At 43.9% G+C, this 20,612-nt stretch overlaps 1 protein-coding gene across 3 annotated transcripts; it reads right to left on the reverse strand.

The window, feature by feature from the left end:
• Window positions 1-2,765: 2,765 nt before the first annotated feature.
• Window positions 2,766-20,612, reverse strand: LOC112215316 (serine/threonine-protein phosphatase 4 regulatory subunit 1). Of its 3 annotated transcripts, XM_024374248.2 has the most exons (20): window positions 20,484-20,563; window positions 20,295-20,339; window positions 19,282-19,353; window positions 19,094-19,178; window positions 18,883-18,989; window positions 17,182-17,324; window positions 16,818-16,964; window positions 16,259-16,366; window positions 15,883-15,948; window positions 15,376-15,534; window positions 14,718-14,842; window positions 13,802-14,586; window positions 10,592-10,752; window positions 10,219-10,500; window positions 9,240-9,401; window positions 8,880-8,980; window positions 8,535-8,655; window positions 6,556-6,684; window positions 3,477-3,618; window positions 2,766-3,186 (listed from the first exon to the last, which is right to left on the reverse strand). In XM_024374248.2, exons 4-20 carry the CDS (start codon window positions 19,150-19,152, stop codon window positions 3,023-3,025), a joined length of 2,961 nt encoding a protein of 986 aa, XP_024230016.1. In that variant the 5' UTR covers window positions 19,153-19,178; window positions 19,282-19,353; window positions 20,295-20,339; window positions 20,484-20,563; the 3' UTR covers window positions 2,766-3,022. The 3 variants fall into 3 exon arrangements, with proteins under 3 accessions (XP_024230016.1, XP_024230013.1, XP_024230012.1); XM_024374245.2 differs by lacking the exon at window positions 19,282-19,353 and having other exon boundaries at window positions 20,484-20,612; XM_024374244.2 differs by lacking the exon at window positions 19,282-19,353 and having other exon boundaries at window positions 19,094-19,229; window positions 20,484-20,612.

Here is a 20,612-nt window from a genome sequence, read left to right on the forward strand (position 1 = left end):
ACACACAGCTGTGCAATCTCCATAGACAAACACTGGCAGAAGAATGGCCTTTCAACGTAGCACCGTCAGAGGATGCCACCTTTGCAAGAAATCAGTTCGTAAAGTTCCTGCCCTGCTAGAGCTGCCCCAGTCAACTGTAAGTGCCGTTAGCGTGAAGTGGAAAAGTCTAGAAGCAACAATGGCTCAACTGCGAAGTGGTAGGCCACACAAGCTCACAGAATGGGACCGCCAAGTGCTGAAGCGCTTAGCACGTAAAAATAGTCTGTCCTCGGTTGCAACACTCACTACCGAGTTCCAAACTGCCTCTGGAAGTAATATCAGCACAAGAACTGTTCGTCTGGAGCTTCATGAAATGGGTTTCCATGGCAGCCGCGCACACAAGCCTTAGGTCACCATACGCAATACCAAGCATCGGCTGGAGTGGTATAAAGCTCGCAGTCATTGGACTCTGGAGCAGTGAAAACGCATTCTCTGGAGTGATGAATCATGCTTTCCCATCTGGCAGTCTGACGTACTAATCTGGGATTGGCAGATGCCAGGAGAACGCTACCTGCCCCAATGCAAACTGTAAAGTTTGGAGGTAGAATAATTGTCTGGGGCTGTACATACTTTTAAGGTTCGGGCTAGGCCCCTTAGTTCCAGTGAAGAGAAATCATAACACTACAGCATACAATGACACTAGACAATTCTGTGCTTCCAACTTCGTGCCAACAGTTTGGGGAAGGCCCTTTCCTGTTTCAGCATGACAATGCCCCCGTGCACAGAGAGCGGTTCATAAAGAAATGGTTTATTGAGATCAGTGTGGAAGAACTTGACTGGCCTGCACAGAGCCCTGACCTCAACCGCATCAAACACCTTTGGGATGAATTGGACTGACTGTGAGCCAGCCCTAATCGCCCTATATCAATGCTCTTGTAGCATGTTCCAACATCTAGTGGAAAGCCTTCCCAGAAGAGTGGAGGCTGTTAAAGCAAAGGGGGTGGCAACTCAATATTAATCCTATGATTTTGGAATGCGATGTTCTACAAGCAGGTGTCCACAAACCTTTGATGAAGTATATAAGATCTAAGCCTGGGTTAACTTCAGACCTTATTTTCAGCATTTCTTTCCCCCCAAAACCCTATCGTTTCCCCCATAGGAATGACTGAACCAAAGGCAACTCATTTATGGTTTTTAGGACTAAAATCTGGCGAGCTCAATTGGTTAATGAAAATGAGTGGGTTAGTTGTTTCACTGTACATGTAAACTTGCGTGATCTGGTCCTGGGGGCAGAGGGGTATACTACAAAGCAGGATTCATGAGTTAGCCAGCTAACTTGACATTTTCTATATTTTGTTTTATTGATCAGCTTGAAATTTGCATTAATTGTCTCAACAACCAAAAACACAAATTAAACTTGTAACTTTTTGGGCCACCCAACCAAATTCACATTTGAGTTATAGAGCTGTCACTCATTGAAAGCAAGTGCAAGATACAACTGTTCTATATGCTTTCATTGTGTTTGTAAACTAGCTTCAAAAACCGCTGCAAATACAATAATTGAAGGTAGCCGGCTAACTAATTGATCCTGCTTTGTAGTAAACCTCAGCTTCAGAATAAATGTTTTGATTGGAAGAATGATCAATGGGCAGACTTTAGCAACGGGGGTTTTCCAGTCATGTAGAGATTGAGGTTGGATGGTTGTGGAGGGCGTAAAGAACACGGGGTTGTGCTGCAACAGGTCCCTGGTTTGAGTCAACACAATGTCTTCTAACTAATCATTTTCTAGCTAAAGGAAAAGTGGGCGGAGTTGAGTGACCAATGAGAGCAACCGTTGAGCAGAAAGAGAAGGAACATGGTGAAGGGTGTAACAAGGTTTGAATCCCGGTTAAAACAGTCTGACATGGACCGGGATACATTCTGATCGCGGGTTACAGGCGTTTAAGGCAATTTCCGATTGAGCCGGCAACATTTACTGTAAATTGCCTTTAAGCCACAATGCCTGTAATCCACATTCTGATTCAATCCCAGCCCGGGCACCAGTTATCTAGAAAACTCCTCTTTGGTGTTAAGAATATCCTGAGAAACACGTGTTCCAAAGACCCCCTCCAACACAAACAAAATGCACCTACAAATTTGTGCCTGCTTTTTTATTTAATGTTGCGACAGGTATCACAATACATGATCGTTGATCAAAATGGAGAAGGTGCTGGAGATATGTACAGAATAGGGTATAACAGCGGGGGGTGCGGCGCAGTATTTTATTCTCAGGTTAAATACCACGTTTCAAGTGTGCTGACCTTTTACAATTGGATATCTCTCCGCTTACTTAAAAAAAACACAAAACGGACATCCATAATAAAAATACATTTATTTCTCATTAAACAGGAACCCCTGCCTGCCAGGGGGAGGCCCTCTGTCTATGGGTACAACAATGTGCTGCACTAGAGAGTTAAAACAATGGAGGCAGGAGCCCAGGAGGAGAAGACGTGCTACGTCCACAGAAGAAGGCTGTGATGGTACAGACTTTTTAAAGTTTCGTTTTTTTTTTATATATGCAGCATAGCAGTCATTTATACAGTATCAATAAGAAAAAGCAATCACAGAAACATTACACCGTTTAAACGTTTTGAGTTAGAGACAGTCGTCCTGCTATGTGGTTCGATAAAGCTTGTGAGATACTGGCTTTTCCGCTAAGTCTCGGGAGGATGAGAATGAGAGCGATAGAAAGGGATGGGGAGCTGGGATGGGGGGGATGGTCCTTATTAGCTCTGGTCCCCATGAGTTCCCTCCATCATCATCATCATCATCCCCCCCCACCATTTGTTTTGTTAGTCACTGAATCCACTCCGGACATTCAAGTATTTTCCAGTTTAAGGAAGACACTTAAGGCTTCTGTGGCAAAGAAATATAAACAAATCAAAGCACTAAATTAATCAGTTGTATTGATTCATGGGTCCTCCCCTTGTGGCTGTTTAGAAGTAGAAGCTACCTCAAGCCCTCTGCACCCTAACCTGTGTGTGTTTAGAGGGGCGCTCTGTGCTCAGTAGGTGGAGGAGGTGGTGCTCATGGCGTCCTCGCTGAGGCGAGTGCTCCCAGGATGCACGCTGGCAAAGTATTTGACATCCTTGTCCAGGTCCATCTGCAGGGCCACCAGTGTCTGCTCTAGCGCCTCCTGGTGGGAGTTGGCAGAATGCAGGAAGTACTCTGCAGGGACAACAGGAAGAGGACCGATGTGACCAGGGTTCAACTGCAGTTAAGCTAACAATATATGGAGAAGTCATACTCTGTCATGTTTCCTTATTGGGGATTAATAATGGCATAGCTATATACTCACGCCATCCAGACAATTTCACTATGCATTGTGTGAGTGCAGTTAAGGTACTTTATTTTATAAATACGATTAATTTTTCTAATAACAAATGAAGCCATAATTGCTTGTTTCCTAGGCCTAACTCTATGGAATTGGTCAGAGGAGCAGGTGTGTGTGTACGTACCTCTCTCCAGCAGGCTCTGACGGATGGTCTTGGCCAGCAGCACCCTGACGTTGGCCACGGGGTCAGAGGCCAGCTGTAACAAAGGGGCCAGCAGATGCTCCGAGAACTGCTCCAACGACACACAGTCATCCTCAATCGCCAGCTGACAGAAAGAGAGAGGATGGTGTGTGTGTTTCAGAGATGGATTGGGGGAAGTGTGATTCTGTGTGTGCATGCACGACACACACACACACACTTGTGTGTTAACGCACAAACACAACAAAGCACTTGACCACTCAGTCATCATTATCTCATTGTCCTCCAACACAATAGACATTGTGAGACAGAGAATGGTGCCACGCATGTTATCAAATAAAATGTTGAGGACAATGTCAAGTGGCCTGTTGAAAGCAGTGTCCTCATAGCTACCATAGCAACTTAGTCCACTGTGTAATATGAGGGTGGGGAAACTAAAAGGCTCTTCAAATAAAAACAGACCTCAATTAAAAACTGGAATTAAAAATCCTTGGCAGTTGACAATGTTTTGATATTCATCTTTAGCCCAGAGACTTCAAATTATACCTCTTGTTAATATTCTTGAATTATTCAGTGTATTCTCAGGCTACAAGATTAACTTTACTAGATCAGAGACTATGCCACTTGGTAGTCTTACCCCTCCCTTTCCTTTCAAAAATAGTCTCCATCAAGTTTAATACATCTGGGTATATTCATAATTCCTCAAATTCTAGCAAAATGTACGAAGACAATTTTGTTCCCTTATTTGACACAATAAGACAGGATCTGGAGCGCTGCAACTCTTCTGATTTCATGGATGGGTAGAATATACCTCTTGAAAATTAACATTTTACCTAGACTACATTTTACCTAGACTTCCCAATCCAAATTCTCAGTCTTACGGTACAATAAGGTCATCAGAGCCATGAATGGCTGGTTAAGTTCTTTCATATGGAGTAAACACAAGGCAAGACTTCAGACAGCAATATTGCCAGATTCTATTGGAGACTTGGATATCAGTGGTGTGCCCACTTATGTTATATAATGAGGACACCTCCGTTTTGTTAGCTATGAGGATTTTGAAAAAGTCTTCAAGATCTTGTATCTTTTCAGAAGCTTCAAATCTATAAAAGATTACTGCAATAATCCCATTACACTTAATTCACTCAAAGCATGGCGGTCAGTTCAATGTTTTTTAGGAAAGCCCAAACTAACATCTGCTCTTAACCACCTAGATTTTCTGTACCTGGATTGCTGGCTAACATTTGGCTTAAGGGCATAGGCAGACAGAGCTTTTTAATTTGCGGAGACGGTTGAGCAGGACTTTCTCCTGCTTTCTACAAGTAAGACACTTTTTGAAGAGCACCACCTTGATAAGCAACCCGGATGTGTTTCTCATTGAACAAATGACAAAGGAAAAATGTCTACATTTATTTTGATGTTTTAAGGTCCTTTTTAAACTGTTGACACACGGGGGGGGTCATTTTCTATTACTATTGACAAGGATGTGGGAGGACATTTGGAGATATGCAAAACATTATCTAGCTGTAATCGTACTAGAGAGCAATCCGATTAAGAATAAGACACAGGTTGCATACATCCCCAAATCAGACATGCTTTCAGCCCCTCATCCTCCTCCATGTCTAAAATGTAAAAAACTGATACAGGCACCCTAACACATTGGAACGTGAACGTAAACAAACTACAAAAAAAAGGTACTGGTCTAATGTTCAGGGGGAACCTAGAATTGGACCCAATTTCTTTGATGTTAGTTCTCCCCAATAGGCATGTTACTTCGGTGGCAAAGATGAGGCTTTACAACATCCTTACTATCACAGGGAGGAAAAACATCCTCTTAAAGTGGATTAATGACAAGGTCCCTTCTATTAAAGGATTGGCATAAGATGCTATTTGAATGGGTTCCATTGGAAAATCTGACATGTACATTACATTCTAAAACAGATCAGTTCTACTAAGTGTGGGAACCTTAATTGAATTACCTAGAACCCAATTTATCAGCCATTACGCTGCAAGGATACAGCCCAAGTCATTTTCTAGGATCGTAAACATACACCACTCTAAAGGGAAGAAAGTAAAGTAGTTCAGACAGAATTTACCTTGTTTATTTGGTTAGGCCTATTGGATGATTATTGGTGTTGTATAGGTCAGGAGATGACAAGAGAAGAGCGATGAATAGGCTTGGGCGGTTGTCAGACTGACCTTGTGCCATCCCGGGATATTTGGTAATACTGGCACTGAACACAAGGGGCACTATTGTCAAATCCCTTTAATCCAAATGTTAGTAATAGTAATGCTAACAAGTAAAAATAGAAAAAGAAAATGGTCTCAATGGGCTTTACCCTGGTTAAATAAAGAATACATGTCAAATCCCATAGCAAATGCTAGCTAAATGCTAACGAGCAAATTGGGAACATTTTATAAAGTCTGACAAACTATTTGCAGGACAGACATCCCAGAGCAAAGTTATACAAGTAACACGAAAAATGCTACTCACACTTTGCTGCACATACAAAACAAATATTAGACCGCAAGGCTATTGATCCAGGAGGGGACTCCACTGTTACCAAGAGAAGCTTGATGTTGCAAGAAGCTAAATTAGCAAACCAAATACACAACCGCAGAGCATTTAGCACATTGTAGACAGTTCACTGAATAGTTGTAAGATATCTAGCTGGTAAACATTTAGTTATGAATTCCATACTGTAACTAGATCACCTGGTGCGCACTGCACAACAGTGAGTAACTCACAGGGCTTTGCTGGCAGACTCATCGTTGTGTGCTTGTGGCAAACATGTGACTGGGGACTACCGGTAAGCTTCATAATGAAAAAAATTATGTCACGGGTGAAAGGAACAGCGCAATGTGCTTCATTTCCTAACGTATTGCACAAGTTGACTGCAGGTATTTACTTAAAAGTAGCTACAAATACCTTCTAAACAAGCTTAAAAATGGTTAACAGTATTGATGGAGTTGAAAAACCACCCAGTGGCTAGTTCCAAATACCCCGGTATATACACAGTATACCGCCAAAGCCTAACCACGAACATGACAAAGATGTCCTCACCTGACAGATGAAAGCGAAGGCCTGTCGTCCCGACCACTTGGGGGAGTGGCAGAACTTCTCTACCAGCTCACTCAGGAAGTCTGCCAGCAGCGCCTGGCACGACGCCACCTTCCTGATGATCTCACTCACCTAACAATATAAAATAAATATTACGTATTCCTTTTCGTGTATCAAATTCTGGGTAAATGAAGCCCAGAGAACTTAAGATGGGCTCAGTAATATGACATCATACAGAGGGGTGACATCTTGAACAGAATAGTAGTTTTATTTTTGTGCTGAGAGTGATCGCTAAACTACTACTATGATCTCTTCCCAATCAGGGCATGCCTCAGTGAAAGGCTAATATTGGGAAGAGACAATAGCGGCCATCTTTAGCAGACTTGAATTGTGTTGTTGCTGATGTCTGTAAGCAGGACGTCGCCCTGCTCTGTATGTTGAGCAAAACATGAGAAATGTTCTAGATATGTGGAAATGGTAAGGAGGGAGAAATATTTACCAAGGATGTGGTGGTGTAACATTACAAAATACTACTAGATGCAAAAGGGTTTTCTAATGATCAATTAGCCTTTTAAATTGATAAATCTGGATTAGCTAACAGAACGTGCCATTGGAACACAGGAGTGATGGTTGCTGATAATGGGCCTCTGTACACCCATGTAGATATTCTATTAAAAAAAAATGTTTAAAAAAAAACCTGCTGTTTCCCGCAACAATAGTAATTTACAACATGAACAATGTCTACACTGTATTTATGATCAATTTGATGTTATTTTAAAAATGGACAAAAAACAAAGTGATTTTCTTTCAAAAACAAGGACATTTCTAAGTGACCCCAAACTTTTGAACTATAGTGTATGTACACACACACAGTACCTGTCAAAAGTTTGGACACAACTACTCATTCAAGGCTTTTTCTTTATTTGAGCCAATCAGTTGTGTTGTGACGAAGTACGGGGTGGCATTCAGAAGACAGCCCTATTTGGTAAAAGACCAAGTCCATATTATGGCAAGAACAGCTCAAATAAGAGAAACGACAGTCCATCATTACTTGAAGACATGATGGTCAGTCAATGCGGAAAATTAAGAACTTTGAACGTTTCTTCAAGAGCAGTCGCAATAACCATCAAGCTCTATGATGAAAGTGGCTCTCACGAGGACCGCCACAGGAAAGGAAGACCCAGAGCTGCCTCTGCTGTAGAGGATAAGTTCATTAGTTACCAGCCTCAGAAATCACAGCCCAAATAAAATGCTTCAGAGTTCAAGTAACAGACATCAACTGTTCAGGAGACTGTGTGAATCAGTCCTTCATGGTCGAATTGCTGCAAAGAATACACTACTAAAGGACACCAATAAGAAGAAGAGACTTACTTGGGCCAAGAAACACGAGCAATGGACATTAGACTGGTGGAAATCAGTCTTTTGGTCTGATGAGTCCAAATTTGAGATTGTGAGGCTGTGTAAGGGCTATTTGACTAAGAAGAGTGATGAGAGCTGCATCTGATGACCTGGTCTCCACAAACACCCAACCTCAACCCAATTGAGATGGTTTGGGGTGAGTTGGACAGCAGAGTTAAGGAAAAGCAACCAACAAGAGCTCACCATAAGTGGGAACTCCTTCAGGACTGTTGGAAAGGCATTCCAGGTGAAACTGGTTGAGAGAACACCAAGTGTGTGCAAAGCTATCATCAAAAGGCAAAGGGTGACTACTTTGAAGAATCTAAAATATATTTTGATTTGTTTAACACTTTCTTGGTTAGTTTGTCTTTACTATTAGAGAAAATAGTAAAAATAAAGAACAACCCTTGAATGTATAGTTGTGTCCAAACTAAGACAAAAAGGTCTACTGGTAAAGAAAAACATCAGGAAGACCATGACCGTGTCCGGGAGGGGGGGTGTCGCTGGCTGTGACAGTGTCGGGGACTGGGGTGTCGCTGGCTGTGACAGTGTCGGGGACTGGGGTGTCGCTGGCTGTGACGTACCAGTTTGTAGGAGGTCCAGCGTACAGAGGACACTCTGTCCAGACACAGGCTGAAGGCCAGGGGTCGAAGGTAGTCATACACATCCTGACCACTGTACAGCTCCAGTAACAACACCAGCTGTCTGAGAACACAGAGGAGATACAGATTACCCTGACCCATAGAACCGAATGTCACCAAAACAGACATCTTGGAAAAGTTACTTCTATGTTTAACTCCCTCACCAATACAGTACAGGAACATCACTACGTCAGGCTACTTCTCTGGCTACTAATGGTGTGTGTTACAACTAAGGTCACAGGGGAAATAAATGGATTACATGAAGTGTGGTAACAGGGTAGGACCTACTCTGCCAGCTCTGATCGGAAGCGCCAGTTGCGGCTGTTGTCTGTGACCAGGAACTCCTGGAGCTGGTACAGGTATTTACGCCGGGTGTCCTGGTGCAGCAGCTAGAGGGAGAGGGAGCGAGAAAGGAGGTTGATCCCCCTGCGACCACACTGCAGCACAGAAGACACAGCAGGTGTGCCTGGATCCTATCATCACTACAGGAAATATGAACCATTATGAGCTGCAGTCAACTCATTGTGACAACACAATAAAAAGGTAACCCATCCATTCTAATGATCATTTCTATTCGTATTCTTTTAAAATATTGATCAAGTCTTCTCTTATTGGATGCGAGTGCCAAAGAAAGAGGTGCCGACTGACCTTAAGGAAGTGGTAGAGGTGTTTGAGGACCCCTACCCGCACCTCATCCAGGTCCTTGAGGAAGCCGTTGAAGACGGGCACCAGGTCCGCAGCCGTCAGCTGGTCGCCCAGGATCAGGGCCAGCTCGTGGATGGAGAAGGCCAACGTCCGACGCACCTTCCACTGGAGGAGGGAGAGAGACATTAGAGCCCAGGAAGACCCAGTGACGTTAGAAGGCGTGTATAAAGTGGGACAAAGGGCGCGGCCAGGGGGAGACAGCACCGGAGACATTGAGGAATCACACTGCGAGCCAACTCCAGTCCTCAGGCTTCCAACTCACTGATTTGGGGGGGGGGGTTGAGAGTCTCAGAGCCAATAGTGTCAAGCCCTTCAGCTGTCGTGCCTAGGGCAAAATGTCATTCCTTGCAGGCAGGCAAACTGTGGGGTTGACAACTGTAAGGTGAGAGGATAAAAGTTTGTTTTTGGAGGACTGCATTTGGAAAGCCAAGGAACCACACATTGGGCTTGGAGAATCACAATAAAAAAGGTGCTTGAGGAGGACCAGAAAGAAAAGCAAACCTGCTCCATGCTCCAGTCTAGGTCCAGTCTGTCAAAGCACCCTCCCTGACAACAACCAGCTGGCAGGGGAGGAGGAAATAGACCACAGTGAGAGAGCCACACTGCTAGGCTACATACTAACCATGGGGGCACATTCAGGAGGACGCGAAGTTGTGGAACGTGCAGATGTCACGATTAGAGCTTACGCTACAAGTGAGCGAGGCATGCCAGTTATACACAATCCAGATCTACCTAAAAGTTCCACAAAGTCGGTGTTCTAGTGCATGTGTTCCATGGTGGGGAGTGTTGAGGTTGAAATGGAACGGGGGGTCAAAAACAACTTCTGAAGAGAAAAACAGGTTTTCCTCAAAAACATTTACAGTACAATTGACAGAAGGTGTCAGTGAGATGTAGCCAAGACAGAAGTGGAGCGTAGACACACCTGCATGTCAGAGGCCAGGGTCTCATAGGTGTCCCTGAGACAGTGCCAGTTCTGTCTGCCCAGGGTCATGGCCACACCAGGCAGGCTGTAGGCACAGTGCTTGGCGATCTCCATGTCCACCGTTTGAGCTCTGGAAGGGTCCGTCATGGACAGGTACTGGTCTAGCAGGGCCTGAGGGATCACGTCCTGATGCTTGGATTTCTTCTCGTCCTCTGGACTGAAGCTGCTATCGCTCAGCTCAGAGTCATCGCCATGGTGCATCTGCAGGGTGGAGTTTCGCCTCTACACAGACACCGGGATTAATCACAGGTCAAACATGACAACCCTACAGTTCATTTCTCTCTATAGGTGTGACACCATTCCACCCTCTCACCTCCATGTCTGAATGGTGTCCTAAAAGTGGCATCTGGTGCACTCCAAAGGGGTTGTCGTAGTGGTTTCCCCCCTGGCTGTCCCGGGGCTCCAGGAAGGCATCCTCTAGGTTAGAGTCCATGGTTGTGGCTCTCAGAGCAGCTGTCAGGACATCCACTTGTGCTGCAGGAAGGGGGGGGGGCATGAGCAGGTGAGAGTTCCACATTGCTCTGTCACCATGTTCAGAAACAATGCCCAAGGGGTAACCTGTATTATTGCCAAACAATACAACTTGAGCCTAGAGAAACTACCATATTGCTAATTTTTTATTTTACCTTTATTTAACTAGGCAAGTCAGTTAAGAACAAATTCGTATTTTCAATGACGGCCTAGGAACAGTGGGTTAACTGCCTGTTCTGGGGCAGAACAACAGATTTGTACCTTGTCAGCTCGGGGGTTTGAACTTGCAACCTTCCGGTTACTAGTCCAACACTAACCACTAGGCTACCCTGCCTGTGCTCATTCTATGATATACCTGAAGCGTCTAGGAGACCTATTCCTCCTTGTTGTGACACCATTACCGTGAGTGTATAAAACAGCCCATCGAGGCCTGTGTGTGTGCGCACGCGTCATTGTCAAACAAGCGTTCTTTGTGCCATATGCACAACAGCTTGTCTGGGCTTACAGCCGGCCCTCTTCACAACAGATCGCACTCAAAACCAAGGAAAGGAGCCACTGCACTGGCCCTAAGCACCGACAAGGGGCTCATCTTTACTGACGAGGAAGAGCAGATTGTAAATCTGTCAAGGCTAAGCAGAGTCAGTCATTGTGCTTCAGTGCATCTCCTGAAAAGGAGATGTCTGCTCTACCCAAAATTACAACCAATTAATTGCAGCATTACCACAAAAATGGAAGAGGCAAGTAGAAGGGGAAAAAAGTAAGGAACTTGTATGTCGGCCCTGTATTAAAGAACACAAATGGTTAAAGTGTGATAAACAAAAACATAGCAATTTCATTTAAGTACCCCAAAAAACTGACAGCTGTGCCATATAAATTGCAAAATAGTTGGGAAGAGATTTGATGTACCCATTCCATGGCACATGGTTTATGAATTGATATGCAAAACACCAGATTCAAAACTAATTTTTCAATTTAAAATTACTATACAAAATTCTTGCAACCAATAGAATGTTAATTATATGGGGGATACAGTCTTCCCAGCTCTGCAGATTCTGCTGTGAGGAGGCAGAGTCATTCAATCATTTATTTTGGTATTGTCCATAAGTAGCTTGTTTTTGGTCACAGGTCCAGGAATGGCTGAAGAATTGCAACATTTGCCTAGAACTAATGCTGCAGATAGCAATACTAGGTGACTTGAAAAGCCATAGTCAATCAATAATATAATAACAGTTTTAGCAACAAAAAAATAATTACAATCTGTAGAAGCTATGAGAATAGGAAGGTTCAATTATTTTGTGAAGCTTCACAGCAGTTGAAAAATATATGGCAAGTAGAAATCCGAAATGGATGATGTTGAGAGATAGATGGGAGGGGTTGAGTGGAGCTGAAGGGTGGGACTAATAACAAGAAAAACAATGTAAAACATACGGGATCTGTAAAATGTATAAAGGTTCTGAACTTTTGTGAAATAGTATAGTTACAAATAGAAATCCAACTGGATGGACATCAGAAATAGAGGAAGGACTAAGAACAAACGAGAGAACTATTGTAAAGTAGACTGTCTGTAAAATGTGTATAAGATGAATAAATTGAAGGTAAAAGCAGAAGTGTTTTAGTTTACTCCAATTGGGGGATCGGCTGTAGGGTTTGCGGGAATAATAATAAAGGCATATTCTTTTAAAAAGTATGTCTGTCATATATAGGTATATATATACATATACATATATACCAAAAAAAATATGGGGGATTGGAAATGATGCAGACAATTACATTGGAAGCAACAATCTGCAATATTAAGCTGATCCACCCCATATTTTTTTTAAATTTAAATTACATGGTTTCTGTGGTGGAATGTTTATTTAGATCAGTGATTTTCTGCATTTTTCAGAGTGACATCAGTTAGCCTGATATCAGATTGTTCTTCTTGCAAAGCCTGTAAACATTTTAAATCAAACTACTATATTAATCTGACTACCTACAATAAAAATCGCATTATTGTGTGCATGTAACCGTACTCAGTGACAGATTATTAAATTCATGTGACCCATTTTTAGAAACAAACAGTACTGGAACACAGCAGAGTTCTGTAGTATAGGTCTAACCCAGGGTAACTCCAGTCCTCAGGGGTCTGATTAGTGCCTCAGTCAACACACCTGACTCCAATAATCAACGACTCAATTTGGAATGTAATTAGTTGAAATCAGCTGTGTTTGCTAGGGATGGCAGGGCAGTGTTACAGAACTCTGGCCCCTGAAGACAGGAGTTGTCCATCCCTGGCCTAGACTACCGGAGTTCATTACATGCAGCATGATAGGATTGCATCTATAGGCAGACAATGAGGAGGCTCGCACATAAAACGAAGATTGAAGGAAAAACTGTTTAGCGACAAACTGCTTTAGTTTGAAGTTTCTTTCTAGTGCTTTCGGGGATCCTCTGACAACGCCTCTTCCTTTCATTGTGCCATTTGTAACATTATAGGCCACACCACACCTCTCCCGGTTTTCTATTTTACCCTTCTCTTTCAATCGGCCCAAATATGACTTCCGGTTTCTATTGTGTGAAATGGCCAGGTTGCCAGCAGGCTGCTAGCCTCACATGCGACATTAAGGGTTTCAATTCCACCAAAAACACAGTGGACTGGAATCAAAGGCTAGCCTCTCACACCATTGGCCTATAGGGTTTGGCTCGGAGCACTACCTGTGAAAGAGCTTCTGTCCAATCACAGCAGAGGAATGTTAATAATTCAAAAACAATGTATAGAATTTCACTGCTTGCTCTGGTTAAGGATTAGTCTATTTATAACCTGAGGGATTTAACCCGCCATGACAACTTCTCTTACAATATAATTGCATTCGGCCAATACACTGAGCCACTGTCCCTATATGAATGGATGCACAACCATGAATTGCAACAGTTACCAAAATAACCACCTCTTATTGAGTTACATTTCTACGTATGGTATTGAAGTAAGCAGCTTCTCGTGATCTCAGCAGTAGAGTGTAGACCGCTGACAGGGAGGTCAAGCTACAGCTTTACAAACAGCACAGCTCACCTTTCACGTCGGGGTCATCAATATGAGGCTCCAGGTTTTCGATCAGCTCTTCCAGCTGTTTCCTATCCAGGACTGGGGCCGAGGCTTTAGCCTTGCCCTGACTGGAGGAGACGTAGCAGGGGGGCTCCTCCGGGACCATCTCCCCCTGCTGGAGCAGCTCCATGTCCAGGTCCATCTCAGCGATGGGCAACCTCCAGAAGTGGAAGGAGTTGTAAAGCTCCTGCTCGGGGATATTGTCCTGAGGACTGACGTAGGGGGACTCCTCCTCTGCTGGTTCAGGGAGGGAGAAGGATGAGGGCGCCAATATGTCTGCTGGTGAGTCGTCCTTCTCGTTAGAGGTTGTGCATTTCTCATGTGGCTGTGGCTCGTTCTTAGTGCTCTCAGTAGCCACTGAAGGGGCTTCCTCCTCTTCCTGAGCCCCTGCTGTGCTGGTATAGTCTCCCTCCTTCTCCGAGGGGTCCGAGTTGGGGGCGAGCGAGGAAGCCTCCTTCCCACAGAGGCACTCGGGACCGTCCAGGGCCAAAGCCTCCGCCGTCTGCTCCCCACCCCCCTGCTCTGCCACATCCATTACACCCATCTCCTCCTCTGTCCGGCAAAACCCCCCATCCTCCCCCTCGCTGTGGTCCCCCTGGGCATGGTTGGAAATGCAATCCTGTTGTAGACAACCCTCTACGTGGTTGCCATTTGTGCGTACAGGAGAGTCATCCCCCCGCCTCTGAGAGTCATCGGTGTTAGCGCTGAGGGAAGGGTCTGTAGTGTCCAGGTTCAGTGGTTTCTCTTCAATACTGGGGGAGAGAGAGAGAGAGAGGAAGCATGTTACAAACAAGCAGTACAATACAAGCTTGGTGTATTTCCTTCACTGAAAGAAAACCATTCAAAATCAATATTCCCTTTCAGATGCCCAAAATGGCTGCACCTGTTCTGTGAGCGGACACAGTTGCACTCGCCCTCCTCCCCCTCTCTGAAGTACTGGCCCACACTGTTGGGGCTGGCGAACGTGGAGATGAACTGGCCAAGCGACTGGAAGGCAGCCTGACGCACCTGACACACAGTAAGAGAGACAGAGGTCAGAGATCAAGGAACAAACAAGTATGACATGTCAATTCCTCTACAGTCATTTAGCAGACACTCTTGTAAAGAGAAGTAGCCAAGTTGTGCATTCAAATAAGGAAGTTGGCCTCTCAGACATCCTGGTAAAATATGTCAAGTGTATGTTCCCCGAAGTGGGCTACCTACTACCCACAGGCCCTGCAGTAAAAATTACATGTATTTACTCTAAAAAGTTAGTTTAATTTTACAGAAGCTCTTATCCAGAGCGTAGTGAGTGCATACACTTTAATTTCATATTTGTTCTTACTGGTCCCACATGGGAATCAAACCCAAAACCCTGGCGTTGCAAGTGTCATACTCTACCAACTGAGATACAGTGGACAAGTTAGTTCCCTTAACAGCAAAATACCTAGAGGATTAAGAGTAGAACTCTGGCCCCAGCAGGTCAATGTTTAATGCCTATGCTTAAGTAATTAGTTTCCATTTACGATGTGGGTTGACCAAAATTTCTGCTCTGTGCTCACCCATCGGGAGGGGTCACTGATGAGGCTGATGAAGAGCGACGATAGCTTGGTCCTGCGCACTTCCTGCGAGGTGGACGAGGAAACAGTCATGAAGCACTCAGCGCAGGCCTTCCTCACCCCCCACACATTGTCCGAGCAGAGCTGGAAAAAGCGGGGCAACTGGGCAGGAAAGGAGAGAGGTGGGGGAGAGAGCGAGATGAAAAGTAAAAAAGTGTTTCAGTCAGAGCTTAGAATGCCGTTTCATCGTCACACAAGGCCGAGCTACTGAGTGGAGAGAGAGGACATCAATGTTTCACCCGTTACAATCTCAATGTCACAACACAGAGAACAATATGCTGAGAATTCAGAGAAAGAGTTGGAAAAGTGGCAGTTGGGAACGGCATGTACAACAAACTTCTGGCTTTTAGATGACTCATTTAAGTAAACCCTGGTGTGTCACTGGAAGCAAACAAAGTTAGCAAGTCAGTTGGCTGAGAAAGAATGAAACCAAAAGAAGTCAACACGTACCAGGAGTTCCTCTGTTGCCTCTCCTCCAACAACACTGCAAATGTCGCCAAAGTTTGCAGCGCAAACCTGCCACAAACACACAAAAATGACCTCATCTAAAGCAATGACTCCAACCCCAAGCAGATTTAACAATATGTTAAACAACAAAAAAAAAGCTGAAAAGTTGAGAAAGTCTGCGTGAGTGTATAGCCACTGCTTGGTGGTGATCTAATCCAGGGTCGTGTTCATTAAGGCACAACAAAAGACATTTAAAAATGTTAACAGGGGGAAAAAAGGGATAGAAACATGTGCCAAGTCCAGCTAGTCCCTCCTATTTCAGTCCATTTTCGTTTGTTTGGTGCACTATGAACACAACCCTAGTTTGGTCTCTACTGACCTTGCGCACGTGGAACATCCTGCAGTCGCAGCACATCTCACAGAAGCGGGGCAGGAAGAGGCGCTCAGTGATGTCCTTGCCTACCATGGGGGCCATCTTACAGATGATCTACAGCCACAAAAACAGCGTCACAATACACCGTCCGTCAGGATCCTTCTCACACAGCACGGTGGTTTGAACTAAAATGTCACAACAAAACTACCTGCGTTCTACAGACAACTTTGAAATACCCTTGGCTTGCACTATCTGCAGAAGGGCAAACATTAATTTGAATGCTGGCTGCAGCCTGCTTCTGGAAATCACAGCTATGGTAAATAAAACAAAGGGGTCAACCTTATTCTACTTTTGGCATTTGATCATATCTAAAAACGTGGCACAGTAGCTGCCTGATAATGTCATAATGTTGTGTGGGTCATGTTCCCTGACCACCCGTCTCCACACAACTGCACCTTCTATTCTCATATGTATTACACCACTTTTGACCAACAAAGCTACTTAGTAGTGCACTTTATAGGGAATAGGGTGCCATTTCAGGCATCTCCTTGGTTACGTGACTCACGGCCATGGCTTCCGTCTTGACGTCGTCGTTGCTGTCGGGGGCGGTCAGGTCCACCAGAACGGGGCACACCAGGGTCTCAATGTCCCCCCTCTCAATCAGCTCCTGCTCCAGCAACACCAGCAGGGCCGCCTGGCTGGTCTTCCTGACCTGGCGAGATATCACAATCATTATACAGACGCTATTAATAACATTAGGTAGAATAACATCTATGAGCTTAATTTATTGTCGCTGAATAGATGTTTAACTAACATGTGCCAATGGCTAGAGAAAGCGAGTGAGGCAATTTTTAAAAAACAGAACAAAGTATGTTGAACAATACAAAAAAAAGAGAATGTAATATATTCATATCACACGCCTCCCTTACCTGGTTGTTCTGGTCAGCCAGGTATCTCACCACGATCGGTAGCAAGTACTTAGAGAAGGCAAACGGAATGGAAGGTCTGTTCTCCTGACAGAAAATGGCGATGTGAGGAACTTGCTCCATTAGTTCTGCTCTTACAGAGGGCTCTGAAAAGAGAAAGTTCAGACATTTTAAAAACACTTCAGAGGTATTTTAAGGACAGTAGAAAAGGGGGTCAATAAAGTCTGAAGATCAAATGTCTTCAATGACAAAAGGGGCCTGGTTTCATCATCGACAGCAGCACAAGTGTTCAACAATGACTGACACCTGGCTGGATGCCCTGGGACCAGAGGAGGATATCATTTGTCCAAAGAAATTGTCTCCAGAAACAGTTAAGCTTGTCTTAACATCAGGTGTGAATTTAGTTAAGCCTATATTTTAAAGACGGACTAATAAATAGCTGTGAGAAGGATGCTGATGGACGGTGCATTTTGAAACTCCGTTTTACCAGGCGGGGCCAGAATGTCCCCGAAGCACACCCAGCGTATGTGATGCTAAGGGAAAACAGTTTTTTTTATTTTGATGTAGTTGTTTAAAATACATGCCCACTGACTGACTAAGATCCTCTATGGTCAGTTTACTCCAGGGTTAAGGGAACTGGTTGCTGCTCTAATGTATGCCTGCACCATTATGCAGGGCTACTGCATTACGCTGAAAGACATGCCCTGCACTTACAAGGACACTGCTAGGCCACTACATTCAGAGAACTACAGAGACCTGACCATTGCACACATTTTTTTTTAGTTGGGATAACTTATTATTAGTTATCCCAACCAATAAATGCCCAGATCCCAATATATTTTCTAATCCCTACTGGATATGTATAAGCAGTGATGCACCTTCCTCTATATTCCTTAAAAGGTATCCGCACGCTTCCCAGCCAAAACAGTTCAGTAGAGTTTGTGTATATTTTATGACATTTTGTGAAGTTTGTTCGTTTTGGACATCTTTTTTTTTTTTGGGGGGGACTGTTCAGGTACACATTTTTTTTTAATGGAAGCAAGTCGAAGTCTACGCTCCTTCGTTTGTGATTGGTCAAAAGTAGAGACATTTCAATAACGGCTGTCATTCAACGAGGGACGACCCATTTTTATGCCATTTTTTTTAATTGAAAAATATGCACCAAACATCTTAGATGTAAAAATTGTGTGACTAAGAGCTCGTCGGCAAGAAAGTCAAAAAGAATTACAGATTTCTTGAGTTGTCTTAGATTAATTCCGAATATTTTGAGGAAGTGTATACTGGCTACAGCATCTCAAAATGGACAAACATCACTATTGCCGAGTTTCCTCGTTTTTCAAGTTAAGGTATTTTAAGGGAGTATGCGAGCTGAACTGAAGCATGCTGACACCTTTAGCCTACCTGCACCTTACAGGGCCAAGGGAGCAAACTGGGACTGGCTGGAAAACTCAGACAAACTTTTCACCTGTATGAAATGGCATCTAGGTGCAGTTAACTACATCCCTCCATCAAAAACACTCATGGGTCTCTCTCCTCTACACTAATGGCCAGCCAAGAGAACAGACAGACTACTTCTTGACAGAAATAAGGGCATGTCCAGAGCATGCAGACACACACAGCCAGTTCATATACACAAGACAGTTTTCACTACAGTCAGTCGTTAAATATGAAACAAACGCCCCTTATAAACCGATGGGGTCTTACCCGAGTCATCAGCAAGTCGACCCACTCTCTCCAAGACGCCGATACAGTCCCTCTCATCCTCACTCACTGCTTTTAGTGTGTCCAACAAACTTCGTGCCACCATCTGTCTGGAAGTCATAACAAAATTTGATATTTAAAATATTCTCGAAAAAAATAAAAAATAAGTCTTCAAAAAAGTGGGAGTTTTAATAACATTCCATTGGACATTTACCTGTTAAAAATATTTTCACTAGCGACGTATTTATCCAATCTTCCAAGAGGAGTCAGCATCTCATCTTGCGATACAAAATCCAAGGCTGAAGGTATAATAATGACGTCAGACTCTGAGCTGTAGTCATCCACACCAACTATTAGAGACATTGGGAATATTGTGCATGAGAGGCACCCACCACCACGTACCCAGTCAGGCCGGTGAGGGACAGTGATGAGGTGACATGCAGTGGTGGCAGAAGCTTGGCCCCAATGCTAAATCTATTAGCATATCAACAGTGGTTAGGAGAATGCAGTCCGGGGGAGTGCAAAAGTGAAAATGACAGAGTTGGTGAAAGAAACATATGAAGAAGTCCTTGAAATACAGTGAATACACATAGTATACAAGCAGGTGGGGATCTATAGGATGATGGTAGTGATCTGTAGGTGGACTTGTTGCATGACTGTTCTCGCAATGGTATGGGTATGTTGCAAAATGCACGACTGAAACAAAGCAATCTATCATATTGCAACATAAATACCTAGCTTGTACAATGTATGGTAACTGCAAATCCCAGTTATTGCACAATAGCCAGGCTATGTGTATAAACTTCCCACTTTCGCTACAAGTTATCAGTCACCAAATTGTCTAATATGCATACTGGATAGTAATAGAAAATAGATAGCTGGCTAGTTGTTATATCATACTAATTTAGATTGGCTGCAAAAACTAGCAAGCCTAATAGTCCAGTTCAGGAAGTGTCAGGCCATAGTCGTAGGGCTTAACTGGGTTCCATATCTGATGTAACAGAAACCTCCCTCCGCTATGGGTGGTAGCTAGCTAGCCGACCTAGCTAGGTTAACAATCCTGCATGCAAGCATGATGTATTAGGTTGAGAACCTAGTTAGCGAAGGAAGCGAGACTATCATAATCAAATGTAATGCAGTGGTTACTATGCTTGGCTATCGGAGAGGCTAGCGCGTGAGTGTTAGCTTTTAAGAAACTACTTTTTAGAGCATTTTAAAAAATGTAGGATGTGAATATAACTCACTACACATCGAAGAAGTTAAGTAAGTTGCAAAGAAAGGGGACAGTCCAACTCGTCTACCCAAGGCCCACACAGACCCGTGAACTCCAGAGAGCCGACAAGGCAATCATCGCATGCATTGCACGGCTGGCTAGCTAGCAATTTCCAACACTGAAAACACAGGGATAAACTTACATCCGTCCAACTCCTCCTGGGAATCCTCTTGGAGTAAAGATATATCTGTTAAAAACAACCAAAAACGGAATCAAAAGATACTCAATCGATAACTAAATTGTTCTGCTGTATCGACTTTCACTCGAAACTGTTGAAAAAATGGGACGGAATTGTGCATTTTCCCGAAGCTAGCGTAAATAGACTACGTACCCGCCATCTTGTCCTGGTCCTACATTTAAAGCGGTCTGTGCAGATGAGGTAACAACTGGAGGGAGAATACAGGAACTGCCGTTACAAATGAACGAGCGGTCCGGATAGTATAAAATCGGTGAAGAAATC

This window comes from Oncorhynchus tshawytscha, linkage group LG16 (genome assembly GCF_018296145.1).
Source record: "Oncorhynchus tshawytscha isolate Ot180627B linkage group LG16, Otsh_v2.0, whole genome shotgun sequence".
In the NCBI taxonomy this organism is placed as follows: Eukaryota; Metazoa; Chordata; class Actinopteri; order Salmoniformes; family Salmonidae; genus Oncorhynchus; species Oncorhynchus tshawytscha.

Bases quoted from the DNA above. Each gene is read 5' to 3' on its own strand.
- LOC112215316 (XM_024374244.2), bottom strand. The intron at 17,325-18,882 runs GTAAGACCCCAT...TTCTCTTTTCAG, and splicing joins TCGACTTGCTGATGACTCGG to AGCCCTCTGTAAGAGCAGAA. The intron at 14,587-14,717 runs GTGCAGCCATTT...TCTCTCCCCCAG, and splicing joins TGTGTCCGCTCACAGAACAG to TATTGAAGAGAAACCACTGA.